The 21,037-nt window shown below is 31.8% G+C and overlaps 4 protein-coding genes across 9 annotated transcripts; 2 read left to right on the forward strand and 2 right to left on the reverse strand.

The window, feature by feature from the left end:
- Nucleotides 1-801: 801 nt before the first annotated feature.
- Nucleotides 802-1,624, forward strand: LOC8265450 (thaumatin-like protein 1). Its single transcript, XM_002509703.4, has one exon. The coding sequence runs from the start codon at nucleotides 859-861 to the stop codon at nucleotides 1,534-1,536; it is 678 nt and encodes a 225-aa protein (XP_002509749.1). The 5' UTR covers nucleotides 802-858; the 3' UTR covers nucleotides 1,537-1,624.
- Nucleotides 1,625-3,138: 1,514 nt separating this feature from the next.
- LOC8265451 (thaumatin-like protein) lies at nucleotides 3,139-4,218 on the forward strand. Its single transcript, XM_002509704.4, has one exon. It carries the CDS (start codon nucleotides 3,214-3,216, stop codon nucleotides 3,889-3,891), a length of 678 nt encoding a protein of 225 aa, XP_002509750.2. The 5' UTR covers nucleotides 3,139-3,213; the 3' UTR covers nucleotides 3,892-4,218.
- A 3,073-nt stretch (nucleotides 4,219-7,291) lies between these two features.
- On the reverse strand, nucleotides 7,292-13,232 carry LOC8265452. Of its 3 annotated transcripts, none has more exons than XM_025156361.2 (8): nucleotides 13,110-13,232; nucleotides 11,028-11,407; nucleotides 10,312-10,794; nucleotides 10,048-10,197; nucleotides 9,753-9,848; nucleotides 9,605-9,652; nucleotides 8,467-8,897; nucleotides 7,292-8,116 (listed from the first exon to the last, which is right to left on the reverse strand). In XM_025156361.2, the coding sequence occupies exons 2-8, from the start codon at nucleotides 11,395-11,397 to the stop codon at nucleotides 7,508-7,510; spliced, it is 2,187 nt and encodes a 728-aa protein (XP_025012129.2). In that variant the 5' UTR covers nucleotides 11,398-11,407; nucleotides 13,110-13,232; the 3' UTR covers nucleotides 7,292-7,507. The 3 variants fall into 3 exon arrangements, with proteins under 3 accessions (XP_025012129.2, XP_015576629.2, XP_048229939.1); XM_015721143.3 differs by having other exon boundaries at nucleotides 10,944-11,407; XM_048373982.1 differs by having other exon boundaries at nucleotides 10,944-11,407; nucleotides 13,106-13,162.
- A 702-nt stretch (nucleotides 13,233-13,934) lies between these two features.
- On the reverse strand, nucleotides 13,935-20,913 carry LOC8265453. Of its 4 annotated transcripts, none has more exons than XM_025156148.2 (8): nucleotides 20,764-20,913; nucleotides 18,831-19,181; nucleotides 18,185-18,673; nucleotides 17,908-18,057; nucleotides 17,622-17,720; nucleotides 16,623-16,670; nucleotides 15,862-16,292; nucleotides 13,935-15,303 (listed from the first exon to the last, which is right to left on the reverse strand). In XM_025156148.2, the coding sequence occupies exons 2-8, from the start codon at nucleotides 19,144-19,146 to the stop codon at nucleotides 14,701-14,703; spliced, it is 2,136 nt and encodes a 711-aa protein (XP_025011916.2). In that variant the 5' UTR covers nucleotides 19,147-19,181; nucleotides 20,764-20,913; the 3' UTR covers nucleotides 13,935-14,700. The 4 variants fall into 4 exon arrangements, with proteins under 4 accessions (XP_025011916.2, XP_048229940.1, XP_002509752.3 ...); XM_048373983.1 differs by having other exon boundaries at nucleotides 18,831-19,213; nucleotides 20,764-20,912; XM_002509706.4 differs by having other exon boundaries at nucleotides 18,831-19,219; nucleotides 20,764-20,912.
- Nucleotides 20,914-21,037: the final 124 nt, after the last annotated feature.

Below are 21,037 nucleotides of genomic sequence, written 5' to 3' on the forward strand. Positions count from 1 at the left end.
ACTGTTTAAATGTGAAGGGTGAGGTGTGCTGCATTATGAGCAAATTCTAATTACCGACCTCCTAGACTGTTTAAAATGGGACAGGTCCTTCATTCTGCTGCATTATGTGCAAATTCTAATTACTGAGCTCCTAGTCTAATGGCTGTCCATTCACATGGTGGCATAACATACAATTTGAAAATGACAAAACTAGTGAGTTGTAGGCTAGCTACTCAACTATGTTGATGCTAAGAATTTTTTTTTTTTTTCTCATATTTCTGGCATGCATAATTGGAGATTATTTAATCATTCATTTAAATTTTGAAATATTCTATATAATTATTTTCCATGTCTTATTCTTAGAATTTGATTGCTTATTATTATTATTATTATTATTATTATTATTATTATTATTATTATTATTCAATTAGAAAAAAATATAAAAAAAATTGAGACTGCAGAAGTAGAATCCAAGAATATCATATGTTCCCAAGGAAATGAAGAAAAAAAAAACAAACACCAATTTTTCTTAGCACAAAAAATCTAGTATTATAGTGGTCTAAGTCGTGCCAAACCATAGGCACATATCATTATGTTCTTTATTCGGAAATCAATTTAATTATGGTGAATAAGATTTATAGGTCCAATAATCTCTTAATTATTTTATTGATGGATAAAATTGCATTTTTATATTAAAATGAAATATTTTAGTTTTATCTTAATAAGATAGAGTATGACATTAACACCACCCGCAGTACCCAAAGTCAACATTTACATGCCAAACCAAGTACATTCCCCATCTATAAAAATTTTACCCTTAACCATTGGCACTAACATCACAAGAACAACAGAGTGTTTGATACTTCTACTAAACCCAAAATGAGTCTCATCAATATCCTTCCAACAGTCCTTTCCCTTGCCTTGCTATTCACCACCTCAACCCATGCTGCCACCTTTGACGTTGTGAACCGATGTAGCTACACTGTCTGGGCAGCAGCCTCACCCGGTGGTGGCCGCCGTTTAGATCGAGGCCAAACTTGGACCTTCAATGTGGCACAAGGAACTAAAATGGCCCGTATCTGGGGCAGAACTAATTGCAAATTTGATGCTAATGGGCAGGGTCGATGTGAGACAGGTGATTGCACTGGAGGCCTGGTTTGTAAAGGCTGGGGTACTCCACCAAATACCCTAGCCGAGTATGCATTGAATCAATTTAACAACAGGGATTTTATTGATATCTCCCTTGTTGATGGGTTCAACATCCCAATGGACTTTAGTCCTACCACCGGAGCTTGCCGTGGAATTCGATGTGCAGCCGATATTAATGGGCAGTGCCCTGCCCAGTTGAAGGCTCCTGGAGGCTGTAACAACCCTTGTACGGTTTTTAAGACAAATGAGTATTGTTGCACTAATGGACAAGGAAGTTGTGGCCCAACTACTTTCTCCAAGTTCTTCAAGAACAGGTGCCCTGATGCTTATAGTTACCCTCAAGATGATCCTACCAGTACATTTACTTGTCCTGGCGGCACTAACTACAGGGTTACATTTTGTCCATGAGCACTTGATTTCATGGAAATAGCGAGTAATTATATTGTATAATAAGAGCTTCTGCCTCCTCTAATGAAGCTGATATTAATTTACATAAGTATTATCCTTCAAGTTAATTATGCACACGTATTATTGGGATCATATATGTGCCATTGAGTTAAACAATTTGTTACCTTAAAATACGTTGCTAAATGGAAAAATTCTTATAGAAATGGGAAGGCATGTTGTAGTAGGATTTGGGATCACATGTTTTCCTCTTTCATCTTCAATCTTAAGCACGAATTAAGTAGTTTCTCAATCAAATTCTTATAGAAGTGGGAAGGGATGTTGTAGTAGGATTTGTAAGAGAGAGAGAAATAGGGGTGTCGGTCCTTTCAATTCTTTTTCTTTTTAATTATTATTTTTTTAAAGGAAATTTAGCTTTCTTTTCGCTAGAACTTCATATATGATGTTTATACAAATAGATGGAATATGTTTATATTGCTTTTTGATTGCTGAGTTATTCACGTTTGGTTTTTGATGTTTTAAGAATAAATGATTTTAATTTTTTGCTTGCTTTTTTTTCTTTTTGGTTTTATATTTATAAGGAGAGAATTTTTTAAATAATTTTTCTTTTAATATTTTTAGTATTTTTAACCTTTAATGATGTCGATTTTTGTTATGATGTTTAAATACATTAACGATAGAAATTTTAGTGATAAAAATTTAAAATTTAGGAAGTTTAGTATTACAAATTAAAAATTAAAAATTTTGATAATACTAACTTCAAAATTTAGGATGGTAAAAATAAACCAGCTAATAAAACCAATTTGAAAAATATGAGTAACTGTTACACCTTATTATTATAAAGTTAGTTTGGACTTGAATGAATTGAAAAATGAGAATACGGGGTAAATAATTATTAAGCCTTGATTTTATAATATATAATATAAAAAAATTAAAGTTTGTAGTAATAATATAATAAATTAAGAATTTATGGGATTATATAAATTTAAATATCTATATAAATTTAAAAAAAAATATATAAAAATAAATGTATTATTTAAAACCTATCCACACCAATTCATACTCATGGTGGCAAAACATACAATTTGAAAATGATAAAACTAGTGAATTATAAGCTAGCTACTGAACTATGTTAATTCTAAAATTTAATTTTCCTGATATTTCTGGCACGCATAATTGCAAATTGTTTTTTCTTTTAATCATTCATTTAAACTATGAAATATTCTATATAATATTCCGTGTCTTGTACTTGGGGATGGCAAGAGATAGGAATGCCAGGATTTGATTGCTTTATTATTACTATTATTATTAATGCGACAAAAATATGCAGTTCAGATAAAAAAGAAAAGAAAATTGAGGCAGCTAGAAGTAGAAACCAAGAATATAATGTATTTCCAAGGGAATTAAGAAAAAACAAACACCAATTTTCTTATCACAAAAGTCTAGTCTATACTGGTCTAAGTCGTGCCAATTTTTATCAAACTTGTTCCCGTAATCCATCCATTTTCTTATCAACATTTAAAAGCCATCACTCTTTCAGGAATTCCTGTCCTCATATACTTAACAAAGAAGAAAACCCATCAGGACCGTTATATATACCCCCTCTCGCATTTCTTCATCACACCAATATCACATAGCAAAACACCCTGCACTTAGTTAACTCACTACCCCCCCAAAAAAATGACCTTTTTAAAATCCCTCCTTATCTTTACTTTCCTTTTGGCCACCCTTTACTTCACTTTAGCTCAGGCAGCTACCTTTGCCATAACCAACAAATGCCCTTACACAGTTTGGGCAGCCGCCTCACCTGGTGGCGGCCGGAGACTCAACACCGGTGAAACATGGACCATCAGTGCTAACCCTGGCACTACTCAAGCTCGCATTTGGGGTAGAACCAATTGCCAATTTGATGCTTCAGGAAGAGGCAAGTGTGAGACAGGAGACTGTAATGGACTTCTTGTTTGCCAAGGCTATGGTGCAGCTCCAAATACATTAGCCGAGTACGCATTAGACCAATTTGAACATCAAGATTTTATTGATATATCAAACATTGATGGGTTTAATATTCCTATGGAGTTTAGTTCAGCATCAGGAAGTTGCAGCCGAGTGATTAAATGTACTGCAGATATTATTGGACAGTGTCCTAATGAATTGAAGGTTCCTGGAGGATGCAATGGCCCATGTCCCGTGTTCAAGACTGAGGAACACTGTTGCAATTCTGGAAACTGTAGTCCTACAAAGTTCTCAAGGTATTTTAAGGAAAGGTGCCCTGATGCTTACAGTTATCCTAAGGATGATCCCACAAGTTTGTTTACTTGCCCTACTGGGACAAATTATAAGGTTATCTTCTGCCCTTGAAGCTACATAAATAGCAACAGTTACTTTGGGTCCTCCAAAGAATTATATAGATTGGCAGGTCTGGAATAAGAGTCTAGCCTCGCACTACAGGAAGACAATAAAATAAATGAAAGAAGGGAGTTTTAAGACTTCTTGAGCACATGCATAGTATTGTGCAAAACTATTATTCGAGTTTCAATTTATGTTACGCATCTATATGCCTCTTTTCCTCCACTTGTATGTTTAAGAAGTGGAAAGTTAATGTTCTCCTGCATTAATACTTTTCCAAGTGATTTGTGCATGCGTGCCTATTCATTTGATATTTTGGAGATCTAGATTTACTCGTCATATTTGTTCGTGAATCTTTTTTTATTATTATTAAATACCATAAAACTATTTTATAAAAATTGATTAATATCTTTTTTTATAAAGTATTAATTGAATTTATAAATTTATCCTTAGAGTTATTAACTCATCTTATTATTAAAATATTATTATTTTAAATATATAAATTAAGTATTTTTCTTTTTTAATTTTAGAATTTCATTGATTTTAAGTGTTTAAATAGAAATATTTTAATAATGAGATTGTTGAATAAATTTTTCTTTTTTTTTAATTAATTCATGACACATCAATAAATTTAGTTGATAATTTTATTGAAACTAAAATTAAATCAATATTAAAAGTAAATGTTAAAATTAAAAATAAAATACTGGATTTGATAATAAATGACAATTAAGCATTTTTCAATTATTTAATGATCCTTAAAATTATATTAGATACAAACTCAAAAATCAATTCAGAATCTTTTCCAAATTAGTGAAAAACCAAAAAGAAAAATTTAGGAGAAATTATTAAAAAGTCCTATGATGGTGCATGTTCTTTGAGATTCTATGCATGTTCAAGCTTTTTATAAGATGGTGCATGTTCTTTGAGCAGGTCAATGTTGAAAGTTGCTGGAGATGTGAATATCTTGGCAAGATCAAATAATATTAAACTGAAATTTATTAATTAGAGCAAAGCAAGAGAATTAAAATTACAAAGTGAATTGAAAAGTACAAGAGGAAAAAAAAGCTATTAGAGAGTAAATGGACAATATATAATTCTTTTTACCAACCATTCTCCATTTACTCTCCCATCTTTTCTTAACATCTATGTTCTTGACTTAAGTTTTAATAGAACCACAATAATTTAAATTGACAATATTATTTTTATTTAAATCTAATATTTTGAGAGTTTATTATATTTAATAAATTAAGAAACCAATTTTTTCTGTGGCTCCTAAAATTTTAGTCAATTAAGAAGAGAATTTTAAATATTTTCATTATTAATCGTATCTTTTGTAAAGAATATTTAATTTTATATATGAAATTTAATCCATGTGATAAGAAAATTTATCTTTATAAATTAAAAATTAAAAAAAAATTATTTTTATAATAAATATTAAAAAATAATTATCTTAACGTGTAGCTTACGACCTATTAAATATCGAATAGATTAAAATAAAAGAAAAAGAATATCCAACTTTTTCCCGTGGAAATTTAAGAGCGAGTCTATCTTTCCAACACAACAGTTTCGATGTGGTTCCAAATGGACAAATCAACAGTGATTAAAATTGGCCCCACCATTAATTATCGTGCGTGTGGGTATATTTTCCTTCAAGAATATCTTCTGTTCAAACAATCATAAGTAAAAATGTGAACTGCAGTTTAGTCAATTAGAATTATTAGAAACAGTGTGGGTGCACTAATTACTTTAATTAACACAGGCCTGCTATTAATTTATATATACTCATTCCGTCTTAAAATTTTATTATTTTAATTATTAACATATAACAAAATAATAATTAATATAATATAATATTCTCTTTTTTATTTTTACTAAAATATACTAACATCCCCTTATTTAGAATTTTAAGTTAGTTAATTCTTAATTTTCAGCAAAATTACTAAATTAGCTTTATTGACCTTTTTTCCTCTTTTTATGCAACAAATATCAATTTTACTCCTTGAATTTGTGTCAGATAGCAATATTTACTCTCTTCCAATCACACAAATAAAATATTATTTTCTATATAAGAGTATTATTTATTTTTTATTAGTAGAAATTATTCTAATATATAACTTAATTAATGATATTCCGAAAAAACTAAAATTAATGAATTTTTTAAATTTATATTTAGTGAAATATTTTATCTTAAATATTAAAAATAGAAAAAGAAAAAAATTAAATTTCCCTTCAACACCAGCTATACCTATTTGAACATACGGGTCAAATTAATAATTTCATATGCATGATCATAACAATTATCAACAACTACAACAAAAACTTAAGACTACCCTTGTTTAAATCTTGGACCGGACTAAATTTGATCGGACTTGAAGTTTTTAAATTCAGATTCGAGCCGAGCACAGTCCAGCTTTATGCGTTTAAATTTTTGAAAATCCGATCCGTTATAAAACCTATACTATATTTTTTTTATAATTTTCAAACCGAACCAAACTTATTAGACGAGTTTTGAAAAAAATGATATTTTTAAATCCATAAAAAAATAAGCGGGCCTTTATCCACTCCAACTAAAACAGGTTTAACATTAAAAGAAAGTGTCGAGATCCAAAAAATTTCGGACGAGTTTGGATAAACCGGGCAGGTACCCATCCTATGAACATGTCTACTCCAGATGCGTCTCCATCAATCATAGTATGATAGGTAATACCACAAAAAATAAGGCTGCGTTTGTTTAGCTTGTAGAGTCAATAGAGTGCCCATTTACTTTTAAGGGTAAATTTGTTATTTAAGTTAAAATTAAGAACTAACTAAATGGGAATCTAACAAGGGGGGATATAATAAAATAGAAGAGGATTTTAATATAATATTATAAATATCTAAAAGGGACTAGTACAAAATACGGACGTAAATAATAATTAACCCTTGATTTTAATTATGCTTTTTGGGCACGAAAGATCCGGCCTCGACTTAGTCCTCTTGTATCAACATCTCTCGTCTCCTTCGTTTGTGTGTTTGTTTTGGGTACATATTGATAAGATCCTTGAACCTTTTTGCTAAATCAGTTCTTTATTTATTTTGAGATTGTGAGTGAATTGAGAACAATGCATCTCATTTTGACTATTCAGATACCAGAAATATGAGGTTAATCATCTTTGAGATCATTAATGGCCAGACATACTTCTGTCATGCAAAGACTTCCACATCATCTTTATATTCTTGTTGCGAACTATTCAATTCCGCTCCATATGCTTCCATTGCATTCATATTTCTGCAGGTTTCTCAAGTTTTACAAAGTTGGTGTCTTCCATTGACCACACTTAATTATCACAGCAAACTAGCGGCCACGGGTTTCGACAAATTAAGCAACAGCAAATTCTTTTCTTCTTTTTGAATCCGGAGAAAGAGGGAGAGCTCAGTGTAATTTATCATTCTCATTATTAATCTATTGAAATGGCAAATATCAATAGTAATAAAAGTTTAGTCTCAACAAAAAAAGAAAAAGAAAAAGACACTCTCAAATAATCAGAATGACAAAAATCACACACCCATTAACTTTAACACCAACGTGCGTATAAACTGTGACAGATGGATGCAGAGTTGAAGAGGATATCATTCGGTGAAGTATTGTTTAGTACCAATTCTTCAATTTCCTGTCAAAGATTCCAGGTCCGTATGTGGACGCAAAAATGTCCACCAGGAGGGGAAATTGTTGCAGTACAAAAAGGGTGACCGGAATACTAGCCAACAGAACGAGTGGCATGATGAGATTTAACTGTCCTCGTAGCATTATTATTAGTGTAGAACAAAAGGCTACCATCATGGCTGCAATTGAAACGAAAAGAGTGGATAGAGCGATAATCAATTTTGTGGGTAAGGACTTGAGAAAATCTTCCTCCGCGTAGCGAGAGGTAAGAACTCCTAAAAACGTCAATACTGATGTTGAGGACGCAAAGAGAGATATTGCATCAGATATTATAAAAATAATAAATGTCTTCATATGTAAGAATAATGGGAACCCGGATTCTTGATCGTTACCACCAGGAACTGTAAATGCTGCAGTAAACATAATAGTGATGATTAGCGCACCCACGACTGAGCAAGATGTTGCCGTCTCTTTCATCCATTTCTCCCCATCTGCCACCAACTTAAGATGGCTTTCCGAAAAGATATCGCCAGGCCTCTGATCGAATCTGTTGAGATGTTCCTTAGATAAAGGACTCACGATGCTTTCAACTTCCTGCATTATAGACATAAATTGATTGAATTATTAAAACTTAACTAATTAATATGTTCAAAAGACTAAGCTGCATACCCTGTCTGCTAAAATTAAACGCCTTACCAGCAAAATTGAATACGTATGTGGTCTGTGACTCATCGCAGAACTACAACAAGAAATCTCTAATATGTGAAATTAAGATTCAACAATTGAATTATTCTTCTATACTTCTTATGCTAACAAAAGCCCAGTTTATATCTCTTAATTCTCAACAAATCTTAATCTTCACAAACAGCAAGGAACTGAAGACTCACTCTAAATCATCACAATTTTACAAGAGGGTATGTCTACTGTATGATAAGAAAGGTCACCTTGTACCATTGTAGCTCTCTTTGCATCTGCAAAGCTGCACCTGAGATGCGAGCGAGTCGATGAGAAGGTGCTAAATTGGCTGCAATATGTAACATGTTGTTCTTATTCCTATCTATTCCAGAAATCAACATGTACTTGTACGTATCAAGCACATATACAAGGCCAAAAATATTTTCTTGACGATGTGCAACTGCATTCAAGAGTACGCCTCTTGAGTCATAGTCTACAACGGTCAGCAGAGTAGAATTAGCTTTGATCATCTCAACAACAACTTCAACCACTCCTCGTTTGATAGCATTGAAAAATGCCGCATATACCCCATTTATCCCGAGTTCATTGTCATCTATAGTTGATATATATTCAGACATGTGATGTAAAATCTTGAGAGCATAGGCATGTGTCAACTTCCTATCATATATCTGCTTGAGTCCTTTGTGTACGAGAGAAACAAAGATAACAATGAGAAAGGAAAACAAAAAGCCTAGAAGTCACCCATGGTGACTGATACTTTCATTTAATCATATAATATTGCCAAAACAAAAGCAGAAAATATCAAAGCTCAATTTTAGCGCAAATAAAGCCGTGGGATTAACATTTCAATTATGTTTTGTTTGGAGTTCTAACCGGACAACCATAAAGCTTACTTTAGTTCACAGGCAGTATAAAATCTTTTCCTTTTTTTTTTTAGAGGCAGATGATTTTATTAACTAAAAAAATTGGGAAAAATCTACACAAAAGGGGGAAAATATAAAAACTGATTTTCTTGTTGGACACAAAATTCTATAATTCTTCTAATGATAGTAATTTTACTATTCGACTATTTACTAATTTGGTTTAATTCAAGACCAGTTATATGTTAATAACCGAAACTAAAGGTGTTAATGAACTGGACGCAAATTGCTAATCTTATAATTTCTACAGTGTTAATTATTTCAGAAAAAAAATCACAAAATTTCTTTTAAAAGTTAAATTTTTACTTTTCAAGTTAAAATTCAAATAGATAGGTTGTCCAATTACTTTATGGACTACAAATTCAAATGTTGGTTTTCCTTTTCCGACGGAATACAATTATTTGATTATTGGTGACAAATTTCATTTAGGTAAAAGATATAATAGAGAAATTGGATGTATCATTACCCAAAAATTCTAAGAAATTTGAGACGAGACTTTGGAGGTGACTTAATCCTGAAACATTAAAGCACCATTGGTTAAGCAATGAAGAGAAAAAAGTAAACATTGAAGCAATCCTTTTACAAGTTAATATATATATATTACGCGTACTTGCCTTGTACTAGAATGTTTTTTCCCTGTTTCTTAAGGTTTTTCTGCGGCATGGATATTCGAACTTCACTAAGGGCAGGAGGTAGTTGCACATGAATCCCTTCCATGAAAAATAAACTTTCATATTCAGTAACATATATAGCACAGTTTCTCTTCAAAATACTTCTGTTATCTGTTCTCATTTTTTTTTTGTTTTAATATTATGATGATGTATTGAATTAAGATATCTCAGAGGATTAAACAGAATTAACCTTAAAGAACAAGCAAAGTAAAGGAAAAGGCTTGGAAGAGGAACTAACGGGAATATATCCACTGTTTCCAAAAGATAAATCGGCTGCCACTGGGGAAAAAATCATTCAGTCCTGAAAATTCGTGTAGAGGGTTGATTCCCAGATGATTTACTCTAGTGGCCAGACTTGGGCAACGCTCCAGCAGATCCAATGAAATATCTTTTATTCGTTGCATTGTCAAAAAGAAAGAAACAGTAAAGATCAGTCAACATAACAGAAAACAAAACGTTATTCTTGCAAGTTTTGGAAATGATTAGGTGTGTCATAACATACCAAACATTTGTCTTGAAATTGTCTCGTGGAGAAGTGAAGAACCATAGTATCCATTTTCTGGACGTAGCAATTCAAATGAAGTGAGGGAGTATAAGTATCGAGTTGTTTCCCTATGGCCATGGCTACATGCCACAGTCACTGGAAGTATATCCTTTGTTGGAATTGTAACCAACTTAATGTTCTTTTTTACCATTATTTCTGCAATTCTCCTGGACCCAATTACAGCAGCAAGAACAAACGCTGTATCCTCATTTTCATCAACTATTTCCATATCTTCTTCTGACATAAACTCTACCAATACCTCCACAATCTTTGTGTTTCCAGCCAATGTTGCAACATGAAGAGCCGTTTCACCAAAACCTGCAATCTTTTTGCTCACTGAATCTGGGTGACGACCAACGAAGTCCTGTACAGCATCTGAATCACCTTTCTCTATAGCCTCGCGTAAGGGTCGCATTTGAACCCTTACATGATCCTCTAGCCCTGCCCAAATTCTTCAATTTATTACTTCAGTAAATAAAATTAAATAATTAATAAATCGATAAAAGAAGAAGAAAGATCAATACGTAGAGGGATACAGACCCTGTTAAAGCATAATTAAACCCGCCAATGTTCATCATGGGTAAGCTTACCTAACCTTTTAGTTTTATTACCAGTTCTTGTTCTCGAAAAGTAATATTTGAGTGATGCTTTTGCAAATATAAGAACGGGATAACCTTGACTGACTGCTTGTGGGTGCGATTCCACTTCTGTTGGTGGCAATACGGGTTCTTGCGGTGGGACTTGGTCTCCTGGCACGTTTAACTCATTCGTTTTGGCCAAAGTATCCCAACAAAGTTTAGCTGAACTAATGTCTCTAATCTGGGAAAGTATCTCCGAAAAGCATGAAGTTTGAATTGCATGTAAAGCCTCAGCATTCTTCTTTCTCCAAGCCTTGAATTCAGATTCGTTCTCTTCTGGAGTAGGAGGCTCAGCATTGGATTCCATAATGTCCCAAAGATCGTTAGCCAATAAATAGCTCTTCATGCAAGCACTCCAGTTTGCATAATTATATCTTGATAGAAACTCAGGAACAATATCGTTCATTATGCTTAATCTGTCAATTACATTTAAACAATGGTTTCATCAAGTCCTGCTAGATATATTTTAAACAAAAGGGAAACTTTATTGTGCATCAAATGATCTAAAGTCGTATAATATACCACTAAAGACTACCGCCTCTATGTCGCATCGGATACTAAAATAGTCAACAAAGAGTCCACTTCTGAAGTAAAATACATTAATTGCAGGATTCAGTTTATAAGATTGAAATTCTCTCGTTCTAAATTTGAATATAATAGTTTTTAATTTTAAATTAAATAATTAAATTTTCTATTAAAAAATTAAATTGAGAATTTATAAAACGAGTCATTATTTATTAAATAATAAATCTCAATCATTAATTTTAAATCAATGATGGATATTATATAAATATAGTCTATCATATTTAAATTGAATATAAAAAATTCTTAATATCAGATTGTAAGCAAGCTTAAGTTTTTTCTATAGTGAGAAATTTTAATTAAAATTATTCTCCGATAAATAATTTAATTTATTTCTGAAATAACATTTAATATCTTAACAATCTACAAAACCAATTTTATGGACAAAAGATGGTTAAAGTAACGGAAAGCAACAATTAATGTGATAACTAAACCAATAGAAGGATAATGCATACGACATAGAAAAGGAAAAGAAAATAGAAAAAGAATTTCAGCAATGGATGCCTGATATTGACCATTCAGAAGGGTAAATTATTGTGACCTCCTCAAGATATATATACTCAGGCGATCCCTTAATTTCAAAACACCTGAATAATTTAAACCCACTACCCGTCCGTCAGTGATACATAAAATGACTGATTTCAGTGGACAACTTTCATCCTCTCTCTCTTTCTTATTGGTCTCTGCAACAGCCATTTCCAGGGAATTTGTCTTAGCTCCAAATTTCATAAATTAATCCCTCAGTAGCTATCCAACACTAACGCTCCCACCATTCGTTCACGAATGAGTTTCAGAAATCAATTCATCAATTATGTTCTACTTCACAAATCACAAATAATTATATTGTCGGAATTTTTTTCTATTGCAGCAAAAATTTCCGTTTCATAAATCAATCCATTAATGAAATTCCATTTCAACCAGACTTCAAGAAGAAAATCACAAGTGTCGCTGTAATGGAACACCTCTTCGAATTTCACAAATCAATCTATGCCTCCCCAAAATTTATAAAAACAAAAAAACTCAGGCCAAAGTTTGTTTGGTTTAAGTTTTGTTGTTCTTGTTATACATATAGCATGGAATTAAGACACAAGGAAGTGGAAACGGAAATGGCGAAATAGAAAGGGATATGGAGTAATATCTTCCATCATTTGCGCAGTTTCTGAAAACATCAAGCGTTTTAAGGTCAAATGTCTTAAGTTCTTCTTTTGTTTTTGAAGCTAAATACATTGCTTAAATTCTTTACTTCAAGCAAATGACTGAACATAAAAGGAAAAGTAGAAGATGCCAAAAGTAATGCAAACAACTATAGTCTAAAGAAACCAAATTGGGTGTGATATTAAAATCAACAGTTAGCTATAAATTAAAGTATGGATGAAGATCTAACGTTTTATAGTACCCAGAACAAGCTAAGCGACGAACACCATAATTTTTCACAGAAACGTCATAAATCTTTGCCAATGATAATAATAAGAACAAAGTTCACGAGCACTTGAGATACAGAAGAAAGTTGCAATAATAAAATAACAACATACGTACAGTGAGCCAATTGGGAGTGTGTTGCCTTCAGATATTCTCTGTAATCATAAACAACAATGGTTACCAACTTGCACTCTGAAAGATCCATTCAGGTCTTTAAATAGAAAAAGTAAAGCATAAAAAGGGATAAAGGAAACTAAAGTTTGTCGTCGTATTTTGCTTTTCCAGTTGATATGTTGGAGCAATAATTGATTTAATCACCCAAGCAAGTAAGGTACTTTTTGGCATGGGTAAGTGCATTTGGGAAGTAGGACTTCCCCGAAAATATAAAAAAGTTTTGTCTTGTTTAGTTTTTCAGGAGACAGGATAGTGTATTCTCAATCTGTACGGGAAGATACTTGCTTAGAAAGAGACAGTTAAGTTATGTTTTCTTATATTGTATTTTTATTTATTTGTTCCCACTTTAATATTAAAATAATAAATTTACCTTTTCTTTTCGAATTTTAAACTAGTTGATCCTTAAAATCAATAAACATTATACTTATATTAAAATTATTTGCTTAGCAGCTTTTAAATACGTGTGTGTATATATATATATATATATATATATATATATATAAATGTTTTTACATTTTATATAAAAGTAGGGATGCTATTTTATATTTTATATATCTGAATTAAATAACAAAAAAATTGTAATTTTTTTAGAAAGTTAGTTTGTATATTATATACAATTAATTCTTAATCTTTGATGTAACCTTTTCAAACATTCAATTTCCAGAAAGTATATTAAAAAGTAAGATTTTGCGAACAAAATAAGCCTAATATTGTAGAGAAGGCCTTATCAATATCACATCAAAATTCTAAATTTTCAACTACCGGTTCTGACCTTTTTTTTTTAATAATCTAATTTAGCAATTTGAGAGCACTTTTGATGTAAATGGTAATACCATCTTGGTCAAAATTAAAAGTAATTTAGTGGATGATGTGAATTAAATTATTAAAATCTATTTGCCACATAATCTAAAATAACTCATCCTCATTTTTCTATCAACTTAAATAATTAACCTGACGAATTTAGCATTCAGTCTCTCTCCTCCGCACGTAATAATTATATGGCAGTGCCTTGCTTGAGTTGCAGTTTTCCAGAGGCTGTAACAACCGTTTAACAAAATCGACGAGTATTGTTGCACTGATGAACCTGGATGCTGTCGTCCTACTTATTTCTCCAGGTCCTTCGACAGGTGGCCTGATGCTTATAGCTCCCCTCAAGATGATCCATCCAGCATGTTTACTTGTCCTACAGGCACTAACTGCAGGGTTACTCTTTGTCCGTAAGCTCTTCATTTCATGGCGGAGATTAGGGATATTGTAAATAATTAAATGCATAATTATATCTCTGCCTCTCCTTTTCAGCTCTCTCTATATAAACATATCCATTCTCGTAATTAGATGGCATATAAACAACATTGAATATTTAGTTTCATTCAAAAAAAAAATAAAATAAAATAAAACAACTCAAAGCATAAGGATGACAAATAGCACTCAACACCAGCGTACATATATCAGAAGACATTCAAGACGATGCTCCTCTCTGTGACGATCGATGCAGATTTGATAAGGATATCACTCTATGAAGTATTGTTTACTATCAATACTTCAACTTCCTGTTAAAGATTCCAGGTCCATATGTAGATACAAATATCTCAACAAGGAGGGGAAATTGTTGCAGCACAAAAAAGGTGACTGGAATACTAGCCAAGAGAATAAGTGGCATGATAAGATTTAACTGTCCTCGTAGCATTATTATCAGTGTAGCACAAAAGGCTACCATCATGGCTGCAATTGAAACGAAAAGAGTGGATAGACCGATAATTAGTTTTGTGGGTAAGGACTTGAGAAAATCCTCCTCTGCATAGCGCGAGGTAAGAACTCCTAAAAACATCAACACTGATGTTGAGGACGCAAAGAGAGATATTGCATCAGATATAATAAAAATAATAAATGACTTCTCATGTAAGAATACTGGGAACCCGGATTCTTGATTGTTACCACCAGGAACTGTAAATGCTGCAGTAAACATAATAGTGATGATTAGCGCACCCACGACTGAGCAAGATGTTGCCGTCTCTTTCATCCATTTCTCCCCATCTGCCACCAACTGAATATGGCTTTGCGAAAATATCTCCGTAGGCCTCTGCTCAAGAATGTTGAGATATTCCTTAGATAAAGGACTCACAATGCTTTCAACTTCCTGCATTAAAATCATTGGATTATGAAACTTTAACTAAACCCAAAAAAAAAAAAAAGGAAGAGTTGCTTAACCGTTTATGATGAAATTAAATGCCTTACTGGCCAAATCGGATATGCCCAAGTTAAAATTCATTGAATGGATCATTCTTTTATTGCTAACAATATATATATATATATATATCTTAATTCTTACCAAGAATACTAGCTAGCTAGATAAGAATGAAATAGACAACAGAGAAAATATGCAAGGTTAATTTGGTGTTAATTATTGGATTTACTAGGAAATACCTCCTTATGGCTTGATCCATTACTCAAATCTTAGTCTACAAAATGAGCAAGTACATCTACTTTCTGAACAGAACGACCCTCTAAATAATCATCTAACAAAGTTTTCATGTAATGTTATAAAGGATGAGCAAAATTCTGAAAAAGAGACAAAGAAAGAAAACAATAAACCCAATTATAATTTGATAGACCTTACTTGGATCAATTTTGGACCGACCTGACTGAATGCTCACTTTACTACAAGAAATGTTTATTGTAAGATAAGAAACGCAACCTTGTACCATTGTAGCTCTCTTTGCATCTGCAAAGCTGCACCTGAAATACGATCAAGTCGACGAGAAGGTGCTAAATTGGCTGCGATATGCAACAAGTTGTTTTTATCCTTATCGATTCCAGAAATCAACATGTACTTGTACGTATCAAGTACATAAACAAGGCTAAAAACTTTTTCTTGCCGATGTGCAACTGCAAGCATGAGTATGCCTCTTAAGTTTCTGTCTACAACGGTGAGCAGAGTAGAATTAGCTTTGATCATTTCAACAACAACTTCAATCACTCCTCGTCTAATAGCGGTGAAGAATGCCTGATACACTCCTTTTACTCCAAGTTCATTGTCATCTATAGTCGATACATGGACAGACATATGACGTAAAATTTTGAGAGCATAGGCATGGGCCACCTTCCTGTCATATATCTGCTTGAGTCCTTTATGTACAAGCAAAATGAGGATAATTAATACTGAGTAACTTACAAGAACCTATTTAAAAATGAAAACAATAAGAAAAAAGACAAAAAGAAAGGGAAGCATTAAGGCATCCATGGACTGATACAAATAGAGTCGTGAGATTAAACATAAGGAACAATGAAACCGCAAGCCAGTTTAGTGTATAAGCACTATAAAATTAAAATTCAGATATATTACTGACCAAAATCTTAGTCCAATCACTTTACTGGCAAGAAATTTAGATGTTGTTTAACATTTGACGGCTATTGGTTAACTAAAAAGAATAATAGAAAAAATTAGACTTATCATACCAAAAAGATTTAGGGGATTTGTGAAGAGGCTTCGCAGCTTATCTATCCCTGAAATGTTAAAACAATATAAGGTTAAACATTAAAACATAGAAACAATCCAATTATATAAAATAATGTGTTGTGCATGTCTTCCATTTCTATTAGGCCGAAGAAAATTGGTTATTATACTTTTCCTTGTATTCCAACGTTTTTTTAATAACAGAATTGGTATTATTGAGAACAACGTGATGAAATCAGAGTAATTTTAGTTCCATGAAATTTTAATATGATTAGCAACAACAATCGAAATGGATAATCAACTAACACGTTTTCTAGTATCATCTTTGCTTACTTTCACAATAGAATTAAGAGAAAAATATAAAATTTAACTTTTTGACATAAAAGATTTTATGATTTTTTTACGACACTTTAGTATTTTGAGAATTAAAACGTTAATAATTTGTATTCAAATTTACTAATAAAGTTAATTAAATAGTTGTAGTTAATTTATTTAGTGTTAATTAGTGCTATTCCACTCCTTACCAATTTGCTTTCATTCAATACTAGCCATATAAATTTTTATAGAGTTTAGAGAGAAAAATTAAAGAGAGAAAGAGAGAAAATAGTCTCATAATTTGAATTTTTTTTAATTTTATTCAATTCTGACGAATTTTGAATGATCTGATAAAATTAGAGCATTTTATATTTTGTCATCTATTCGACAAGATCGATTTTGCAGCTGTCAGACTTTTTCTGAGATTTAATTTGCAAAACTATTAAGGGTGTTAATAAATTTAACACAAACTGTTAACAATTTGAAATACCACAAAAAAAATCGCACCACCTCTTACGTCAAAAAGTTGAACGAGAGGATTATATTTTGTACTTTCTCTAGAATTAAACACACAAGATAACTTAAACCTGAACAAGCACTGCTAAACAATTAATAATGCGACTGCTATTTAGTTTTCACATTCTATTGTTGAACGATTCATTTGTGCGTGCAAGTGACATACGTACCTTGTACTATAATGTTTTTTCCCTGTTGCTTATGTTTATTCTGCGGAATGGATATTCGAACATCACTAAGGGCAGCAGCAGGTAGTTGCACATGAATGCCTTCCATGAATCATAAAGTAAAATCTCGTATTCAATAGCATATATAAAACAGTTTTTCTTCAATTTGTCTTCTTCTTTCTTTTTTATTCTTCTTTTTATAGAATGAGTAAATTAATTAAGATGTCTCAGAGGATTACGCAAAGTTAACCTAACAGAATAAGCAAAAAAGCTTGGAAGAGGTACTTACGGGAATATATCCACTTTTTCCAAAAGACAAAACGGCTGCCACTGGGGAAAAGATCAATCAGTCCTGAAAATTCGTGCAAGGGGTTGATTCCGAGATGATTTACTGTAGTGGCTAGACTTGGGCAACGTTCCAGCAGATCCAGTGATATATCTTTTGTTTGTTGTATTGTCGAAAGGAAACAAACAGTAAGATCAAAGATTAAGAAAATATTAAGAACAGAGTAAAGAAACCACTGTCTTTGCAAGTTTTGGAAATGATTGGGTGTGTCATCGCATACCAAACATTTGTCTTGAAATTGTTACATGTAGAAGCAAAGACCCGTAAGCTCCATTTTTTGGAAGCAGCAATTCAAATGGAGTGAGAGAGTATAAATATCGAGCTGTTTCTTTGTGGCCATGGCTACATGCCACAGTCACTGGGAGTAGATCCTTTGCTGGAATTGTCAGACTAATCAACTCATCGTTCTTTTTCACCATTATTTCTGCGATTCTCGTGGATCCAAGTACAGCAGCAAAAACGAGCGCTGTCTCTTTATTATTATCAACTATTTTCAGGTCGTCTTTTGACATAAACTCCACCAGTGCCTCCACAATGTTTGTGTTTCCAGTCAAAGTGGCCACGTGAAGAGCCGTTCTACCGAAATCTGCAATCTTTTTGTGTACTGAATCTGGGTAAAGATGAATGAAGTTTTTCACAGCATCCAAATCACCTTTCTCTATAGCCTCGAGTAAGGGTCGCAATTGAACCTGTGCAAGACCCTCTACCCCTGCCAAAATTCAACAGTTTATTACTTCATAAATGAAAAACTGCCAATGTTCGTCATATTTAAGCTTAACGAAAATTTAAGTTCTTTTACTAGTTCTTTTTCTAATAGACTTTTTTTAGAGAAAGGCTTTAATTAATTGAAGAATACGATTACGTACCTTGATTGACTGCCTGTGGTTGTGGGTGTGTTTCCACTTTAATTGCTGGGACTTGAGGTTCTTGTGGCTGGACTTGGTCTCCTGGTACCTTCAACTCATTCATTTTGGCCAAAGCATCCCAACAAAGTTTAGCTGAACTAATGTCTTTAATCTGGGAAAGTATTTCCGAGAAGCATGAAATTTGCATTGCATGTAAAGCCGCGGCATTCCTCTTTCTCCAGCACCTAAATTCAGCTTCGTTCTCTTCCGGAATGGGAGGCTCGGCAGTGGATTCAACAATGTCCCAGAGATCATTAGCCAGTAAATAGCTCTTCATGCAAGCGCTCCAGTTTGCATAATTATTATAGCTTCCTAGAAATTCAGGAACAATATTGTTCATCATGCTGAATCTGTCAATTAAAAGTGAAATGGTGTCAGGTCATTCAGGCCCAACTGGAAATATTTAGCATTACACTTATTAGCCATTTCTTACAAACAACTCTGGTAAATGATTCAATTCACTTCAGAAATAAAAAAGAAAGAGAGAAAGACAATATCTATAAAATCAATTATATCGACAAAGAAGGTTACGGTAAAGAAAGATGATTCATACGACATAATTAAAAAGAAATCAGGTGGATCCCAAACTAAAGAATGTGGAGTCAAATCGAGAAAGGCGTCAAAATCAGATAAGCTTCAGGTAGACAGAAGAACCACATTGCCCTCTCCTTGCTCATCAATTATTAAGAAAGTTCAAACTTCTTTTTCCAAACAAAAAAAAAAAGCAGTGGATTCTGGAGTGCTGCAGATTGTTACTTAATTTTTCTTTCAATACTTATTATTTGATTATTTAATAAAATTTATAAAATTTTAAAAGTTTTATTTGAGGAATTTACATCATAAAAGTTACTTGTATTAAGAAAAAATTATGTAAATTTTACTAAAATTTTAAATGTTTTTATTAGATAAATCAATAAAAACATAAAAAAAAAATTACGTTATTATATACTACGTTCTATAGCATTCATTGAAAAACTAATTACCAAAATAACTAAAGAAGCAAAATTTTAGACATCTATAATGACAAGTTCTAAGCATGTTCAATTTGGTGGGTAAAAATGACTTGTTATAATATAAATTTAATTTATCACGTCATTAAAAAATCCTTCCAATGAAATATATATATATATTTGGATATAATTAATATGCTATTTTTTAAAATAATCATTATCTAATTAGAAAACTAATTTATTATTAATATGTTATTTTTTAGAATTAGAATAAGTATTTAATTAGGAATATAACTTATTAATTAAAAAATTAATAAAAAAATTTATAAAAGTATACATAATCTTGAATCTCATATTTAAAAAATTAAGCACACATGTCAAGATAAGAATCCTATGTATCAAAAATTAAGCATGCATATTAAAAAAAATTTAAATCTCAAAAATTAATATATAAAAAATTTTTCGACTAAAATTAAGAATAAAATATAATACATAATTCAATGTTATAAGTAACTATATTAATTTTAAAAAATTAAATAAAACAAGAAAGTTACCTCCACTTAAATGAATTTTCTGAAGATAACTATTAAAATTAAGTGTTTTAAAGTCAAAATGTCTGGATTGGTTTTATTCTTTTAAGTTAAATGACATACACCAAAATCGTTACCTTATAAGAAGAAGATATCAAAAAGAGAAAAATGTGAAAGTGGTCATAAGATAATAAATATATATCTTAATTTAAGTCGAATTGTTCTTTTTTTACTAATATAATAAAAAATGCAAAAAAAAAAAAATTCTGAATATGACATTAAATTCAATAGAATTACCTATAAATGTATGACAAAGATCTAACAATTTATGGTACCCAGAACAAGATAACCGAAGATCTTTAAAAGGAAAAGAAGAAGAAGAAGAAGAAGATCATAATAATGAAATAATATTACCGGTTAGCTAATTAGGAGTGCGTTCCCTTCAGATGAAGTTTGTATTCTCTGTAACAGCAGAGTGCAATCATAAACAACTTGTTTCCAGTTTCCAGTTTCCACTTTCCACATTGAGAAGAACCGTTCAAATCTTTAAATAGGAAAAGGGAAAAGAAAAAGCATGAAATGGATAAAGGAAAAGCATACTCAGATGGTGTTGCCAATCGCGTGTATCATGCCAAGCAAATAAAAATAATAAAGCACTACTGTACATACATATTTTCTAATAAAAAAA

Source organism: Ricinus communis, chromosome 5 (assembly GCF_019578655.1).
Source record: "Ricinus communis isolate WT05 ecotype wild-type chromosome 5, ASM1957865v1, whole genome shotgun sequence".
Lineage (NCBI taxonomy): Eukaryota > Viridiplantae > Streptophyta > Magnoliopsida > Malpighiales > Euphorbiaceae > Ricinus > Ricinus communis.